The following is a 7346-nucleotide window of genomic DNA, read 5'->3' on the forward strand; positions in this document are numbered from 1 at the left end:
GGCGGGACTTCCTCTGTATTGCGGATGCGATATTAGGGTGAGCAGGCAGAAAGGGCTTGGTCGGGGTGTCACTGGTCTATCTGTGCGCCTTTGGACAGCAGATAACCGGGCTGACGACGCCGCCGCCGCCGCCGAAGCCCCGTAGATGAATCTCCTCCTCGGCTATGCTGCCCTGAGAGCGCCGCGAGTACCCGCCCTGCCAACATGTCTGATGTCAACAAGACTATTCAGAAATGGCACGCCAGTTTTAGGAAAGGCACAGACTTTGACTCGTGGGGACAATTAGTGGAGGCTATAGATGAGTACCAAATGTAAGTTGCATTCAACATGTGTGTCCTCTCTCTCTCTCTCTCTCTCTCTCCACACACACACACACACACACACACACACACACACAGCTGCAGCAGCATGTTTCTCTTTCCTCTTAATCCACCCCTGTCCTGGAGGTGACCAGCATGTGGGTTGCATGGTGCTTCACAAGAAGAAGTTGTCGCCTCTCTCTGAGCTGTCAGTCAGTAAACAAACCCTAACCCATCCATGACGTGATGTGGCAGTTGTTGCAGAGGGAGCAGTGTGCATGTTGCATCCCAGATCCATCCACCTCCACCTCCACCTCCACCACCACCACCACCAGCTATAGTTCAAGGAGTCCTTCCCCTGATCCTGTCATGGAAAACCATCCCGAGCTGAATGTTACATTATGTGTCATGCAGTGCAGAAAATGGGCCAGTATTCCTCAAGAGTGTTGGGAAATAGTGAGCCACACCCTCTCATTGTTAAGGGTGGGTGTCATCTGTGCAGTGAGGAATGTTTCCTGCGTTTCATCACCGTCTCTGCAGATGTTTCAACACCTGATCTGCTGTGTCACCTAATTAAAACCTTGATCTGAAATTAGACAAGACTAATAATACAAAGATAATCTAGATCCTGACATCTTATTTTTCTTGACCGCCAGGGGGCGCAAACCTACATGATGTAGCCACCTTACAGTACAAGTTTTTTACTGCAGAGCTTTAACGCACTTCTCTGTTGTTGTTGTTGTTATTGTTGTTGTTCAGTCTGGCGAGACAGCTGCAGAAAGAGGTCCAGTCTACAAATTCAACAGACTTCACAGAGGAGCAGAAGGTAATCATTACATCTGGATTCAACCTTTTGTACAGAAAAGTAAAGTTCTGCATAAACTAAGAAGTGTTTTTGTTCCTGTTTTAAAGAAAACTTTAGGAAAGATTGCAACATGCCTGGAGATGAGAAGTGCCAGTTTGCAGGTTTGTGTTTTGTGTCATAAATGCACATTGTCATATCTGGGAGCAAGTTGATTTATTTATAGAGCACAAATGTTGCCAAAGTGCTTTAAATAGAGATAAAGATTACAATCAAATAAGATGAAGTGTGGTGTCAGTATGTAAAATCGTGAGGCCGTTAGAGCTGCAGCGATTAAGCGATTACATGTCAACTATTTAATATAACTATTTTGACAATTGATTTATCAGTTGGAGAAATTTTTATAAGAAAAAAGGTAAAAAATTCTCAGTTTCCAGCTTCTTAAATGTGAAATCTCTCTGGTTTCTTTACTCCTCTATGACAATAAACTGAATATCGCTGGTTTGTTGACAAAACAAGACATTTGAGAATCACTGATTTTGAAATTTTAAAGACCGAACAACTAATCGATTAATCGAGAAAGATTATCAACTGATTAAAGAGCAGTGAAAATAATCGTTAGCTGCCGCACTAGAGGTCAAAGGTCCAAACCTTTTTGGTGCTCCCCTCAGAAAGTGATTTTTAAAATATGTTGCACAACAAGTCTTCTCCAGGACACCAAACTTTATTCAAATTTTAAGCTATTTAGTGTCCATCAACCATCGTGATAAAGATGTGAGGAAGTATCCTCAAAGTTATCTAGATTTTTTTATGTAACTGTGTAGTTAGTTCATTTTCTGTACATTTTTATCCTCCTGGTTGAAATCCTGATCAGAACCTGTCAAGGATATAATTTTGTTTGAAGAAATTTCTACCTTTTATTTTATTGAAATTGTAATGATTAATATTATTATTATTAGTGCAAGAAATGTCACTGAACTGGGAGGAGAGGTGAGATTATTATTAATGGTCCAGTTTACTCATTGCTTTGGTGTCTGTTTCTCTATCAGCCATTGCAAAGGCATATTTTCTTATGAATTTTGTAAAGACGTAAATAATAATCATTGATCTCCTCCTCTGTAGTGCACACAGTCAAAGGAGGATTTCAAGTTAGAAGAACTGAAGAAACTGGAAACCAGTAAGTATCAGGTGTTGTACTTTCAGACCTATAAAGCTGTAAAAGGACGAGCTCCCTCATATTTTTACAGCTTTATTTCTGACTCTCTGGGTGATGTGCACTTTAATTAAACTGAAGTAGAGGTTACTTGTAATCCTGCTGTCATGACTGGGTATTCTGATCTACTAACACCTCACCTTTCTCCTTTTCTTGACAGTAATTCAAAATATACTGACCTACAACAAAGAATTCCCCTTTGATGTGCAGCCAGTGCCCTCAAGGTAAATATCAGAAGACAAAAACACTCTTTAGTCAAATTGTTCTCAACCTGTAACAATGCTTAATTTTGCAGGAAGTGATCACAAGCTAAAAAGATACTAAACTGCTAGTCTGAAACGCTCTCTCGTCTTCTGGCATGGTTTGATTTAATCACAGGAATGTTTGAAGTTTTATCTAATCTGCAGATGAAGTGATCAAACTTGCCGTTTCTCTCTGCCAGGAAAATCCTCGCTCCAGGCGAGGAGGAGAACCTGGAGCTGGAGGAGGAGGAGGATGCTGCGGCAGGAGCTGGTTCTACAGAAGCCTTCCCCCCACGAGCCCCCGGTACTGTTCACATGTCGATAACAGTTAATCAAACGCTTGATCCGTTGTGTCATGTCGTCGCGTTGTCCTGTCTTTGGAGGGCTGTTTGACTGTGTGTCTTTTTGTTCTCTCCATCGGTGCTGTGCATGGCTTCATCGCTCATTCCTGCCTGCTTCATTTGCAGCTTCGCAAGGTACGGCGTTATCGACCGGCAGCATCTGAATTAGTTCTCTACTGAATGAGAGTCAAACCTTTCAGTGGGAATAAGCAGCCTGTTGCTGCATTGACAAAAATGTGAATGGATGATATGTAAAGTTAGTGACAAAGCATCATTTGTTTGATTTGTTTAAATTGTCTTGGGAGTGGGATTTTTTTTGGCTGGATTCTTAAAAAATCTGGCTCGCTCTTACTAGTTTCTCTAATGTAACGGCAGCTTTAAAGAGTCAGATATTTTCCTTTGGTGGAAGTTGGTGGAGACCAAAAACAGCTAAAAGCAGAGTAAATATTCATCAGGTGTACAGAAACATGAATCCAGTGCTCAGGTTGTTTCATGTCTGCATGATGTGGTAACAGGCAACTGCCAGCTCACAGGTCTGACAGAACATCTTTATGTGGTCATTACATGTCTGTATTTTGACTTAAAAATAAATGACTGCGACCTAATGTCTGGTCAGAAAACCTCATTATCATGTAAGAAAGAAAACTTCAATGGGAAAATACATCGAAAGCTAGCAGACTAGAAGCTAATAGAAGCTAACCCTCACACTGAAAATGATCTGCTATTGGCTAATCTTTGGTCCCAGGTGATGTCATCACTTATTGTTATGGTAACTGTTAATGTCTGTACCCTTTGTCCTCTACAGGTACCTTGTTGCCACGGTTACCCTCAGAGCCTGGGATGTCACTACTTACTATAAAGATTGAAAAAATTGGGTTGAAGGATGCCGGCCAGTGCATCGATCCTTACATGACCATTAGTGTCAAAGGTAATGATCTCAGACCGTCCGGCACATTTCATATGTGTGTGTTGTTTGGGTTAAAGTGAGCAGTTTTGTGACGGCTGCTGGTCTCAGATTACGGCCACACCCTTTTCTCTGCTGTGGTGGTTCCTCAGCTCTCTCACTGTCTTTTTTAAGAAAAGTTACTCAAATGCCAAGACAGTTCTTGTTACCGTTGTGCAAAAGCAAGAGCGTGTTCTGTGTTTTTGTGCCTGCAGATTTAAATGGTATAGACTTGAACCCAGTGCAGGACACCCCTGTAGCCACCAGGAAGGAAGATACCTACATTCATTTCAGTGTGGACGTGGAGATCCAGAGACATGTGGAGAAATTACCAAAAGGTAATAAATGACATTGAATTTCGACATTTCTAACATCACAAAAGATCTTACATAATTTAAAGGAGCGATTTGTAAGATGTGGTCAGAATTTAAGTTTAAAACATATTAAAAAAACAAAAAAAAGGTGTAGAGGTGTAAAGAAACAACAGTGGTGACATTATGTTTATGCTGATGCCTGACTCACTCTTCCGCTGCTTTACACCTCTCCTGTTCCTGCCTGCCGCGTCTTTTCGTCCTCTGAGTCATAGTCAGAGCCGCTGTAAATCGCCTCCATACTGTATCCCCTGTCTTCAAACTGGCATCTGTCGGTCTCAGAGGCCATGTTCAGTCCAAGTCCGGCGATCCACGGATAACTGAGCTACTTGCAAACAGCAGCTTGTTACTCCAGCCACAGATAGCTACAGCAAAGAGTGTAGTGAGCAGCAGTAAGTGATATGCTGCCCCCCAGAGTTTTCTGGCCATTTCACCTTTAAACCATAAACTGACTATCTTCCACAGGTTTCTTATGGTTTACTGCCCAGAAGTCTTAGGAAATTACTACTTTGAAAAATGAATTTGTCGACTGTATGATGATGATGACTGTGTCTCAAAACCAACGTTAATCCTCCTATTTATGTTGTTAAACCTGCTGTACATTCTTCCAGGAGCAGCTATATTCTTTGAATTCAAGCACTACAAACCTAAAAAGAGGTTTACCAGCACAAAATGTTTTGCCTTCATGGAAATGGACGAGATCAAACCCGGCCCCATCGTCATTGAACTGTGAGTCGACTGTATTTGTCTGAATGATTTGAGCGATACCTTTGTTGTGAAACATGAAGTATTCACTGTACCTTCTCGAATTCCAGCTACAAGAAGCCAACAGACTTCAAGAGGAAGAAACTGCAGCTTCTAACAAAGAAACAACTCTATCTCCATCTTCATCAGACGTTACACAAGGACAGCTAAGTCAGAGCACGCCTCGAACTTTGAACCACCTCGTTTAATCTGTCTCTTGAATCCACATCCAGCAAAATGTGGTGCTCCACCTCATCACATCCAGCAATACTAAAACAAGGTTGTAGTCATTTTTTCCCATGAGTATATGAAGAAAGTAAAGAGAACTGAGCCAAACAGTCACATCCGCTCAGACTGCCACATTAGTTTTACATTTTTGTATTCTTTGATTTTGTTTTCGATGTCTGTTGCAGGAAACGGTTCTCAAAACCTTTAAATTCATTTTCATTTCACTAGTCAGAGATACAGGAATTTCATACTACAGCAGGGTTATGTTAAGAAAGTCAAACCACCTCATCTCCAGTCTTCCTTAGCTCGCTGATTTTGGGAAACGGGACACAATGTGAGTTATTGCAAGTGCTTAATTTGAGTCTTGATGGAATTTGACTCACTCTGATTCGGGTTTGTGCTGTCGGACTTTGGACTCCCAAGTTAAATTTAGCAAAACATTAAAAGCAACTGAAGTTGCTAAACTGCAATGCAAAGCCATTGAATAAATAACACGCAAACAGAGACGACAGTGTTTGCTACATCGAGCTACCAGAAGTCACTAAGTTCTGTCATAGTCCAGAAGGGTTTCAGGAGTTTGGAGTGTGCCATAATTATAGACTTTTATAGTGTTTAATTATTACCAATTAAATCAGTTAATTAAAAAAGTTATTAAAACTATTAATGTGTCCGCCTACATAAACATCTCACAATTTGTTTGTTTTCTGCTTTAACATTCTCAGTTTCCATTTTGTGATTTCTTTAACATTAACCAACGTTAACTGATTTTACTTTTGGCCACTTGGTGGCAGCGGATACCAGCTGTAAATACAACACTGACATATCACCACCTTTTTAAAGCCCTCTTGCCCTTGTGGGCTACTGTAGAAACAAGAAGGCGCGACATGGCAGAAGAGGTCCTGCATCCTCTGTAGCTATAAAAGACTGGATGACTGGTACTCGTAGGTAGCGTACAAATCTCTAAATAAAGAGTTGCGTTTACATTATGGCGATCATGAAATGGAAACTGTAAATTGATTATAATTACACATAATAATCATAAGAAGAATATTTAAACGCTAAAAAAAGTTAATAATTGCCCTGGTGGCACACTCAGACTCTATAAAGAGGTGTTAAGTCATAGACAGTATTCAACTCAGCAGTGGCATTTATATTTTAAATAAACAGTGGGTTTAATTTTTATTGGCTTTGTCAGAATATTTCACAAGTTGTATTTTAAAGCCAGCAATTAAGCAAATGTTTGTTTAAGCCCAGAATTAATACCATTATGAGCCAGTAACAATTAAATGCCCCCATATTTCTGATGGCCTTCACATGCCAGTGTTCAAGCTTCAGTATGTATTGGATAAAGTATGTTTAAATACGAGCAGTATGTTTTAAATAAGAGTAAATTGGATGCAGCATGGGTTGCATGCTGTGGACGTGTATCCTGTATTCAGTGTGAGCGGCCCAGATGTTTAACACCCACTAGGATGTGTTTTTTAATCGAGTGTTACTTCACAGATCAGATGTTTTATATGCGGTTAAACTTGATCAGTGCTCACATGCAGGATGCAGGAACTGTGCTTTTGGTCTGACTTTTTAAGAAGCGAGAGAGATTTCTCTTAAATTGCTACCCAGAAAAGCCCACTACTTTTATTTTGAAATGACACGTCACCCTGTTATAAAGGGCTGTTAAGGATGAAGTTGCATGTAGCTTTATGTTTCCGTTCTAACTTTGCAGATTCACTAAAACATCTACATTGTAATATTTGATTTCAGATTTTTATTTTTGTAACGTCACAATATTCAGGACTGTAAATTAACTGTAAGATACACTAACCGATGAGTATATACAGTAACTGTGTATGTATGAAGCACTATGATGTGGTAGGACTGAGACCTGTGGAGCGTTTTAGTTTTGATGACAGACTGAGGGGAATTGTATCAAACATTTACAATGCTTTTAATTTCTAATAAACTACAAATGAAGCAGTTCGGTGGATGATTTCATCGTTTTATTTGGATTCATTTAAATAAAATGCAGTGGATTCAGCAATATTATAAGCCCCTCGAACTTGTTGTATTTCTCTATCAAGGACTGAGGATTGTAAATATGAATTCAAGGCTTTAAACAATCCTCTATGTCTAAAACTATGACTTTTGTTTTTCATTCTCTCTAAA

General features: G+C 40.1%; 1 protein-coding gene across 2 annotated transcripts; it reads left to right on the forward strand.

Moving 5' to 3' along the window:
* The first annotated feature begins 53 nt into the window (after positions 1-53).
* Positions 54-7158, forward strand: aida (axin interactor, dorsalization associated). Of its 2 annotated transcripts, XM_073493439.1 has the most exons (11): positions 112-311; positions 1059-1125; positions 1212-1265; positions 2224-2278; positions 2475-2538; positions 2757-2860; positions 3024-3032; positions 3703-3825; positions 4056-4178; positions 4823-4940; positions 5027-5216. In XM_073493439.1, the coding sequence occupies exons 1-11, from the start codon at positions 205-207 to the stop codon at positions 5124-5126; spliced, it is 924 nt and encodes a 307-aa protein (XP_073349540.1). In that variant the 5' UTR covers positions 112-204; the 3' UTR covers positions 5127-5216. The 2 variants fall into 2 exon arrangements, with proteins under 2 accessions (XP_073349541.1, XP_073349540.1); XM_073493440.1 differs by lacking the exon at positions 3024-3032 and having other exon boundaries at positions 54-311; positions 5027-7158.
* Positions 7159-7346: the final 188 nt, after the last annotated feature.

Source organism: Pagrus major, chromosome 22, assembly GCF_040436345.1.
Source record: "Pagrus major chromosome 22, Pma_NU_1.0".
Classification (NCBI taxonomy): domain Eukaryota; kingdom Metazoa; phylum Chordata; class Actinopteri; order Spariformes; family Sparidae; genus Pagrus; species Pagrus major.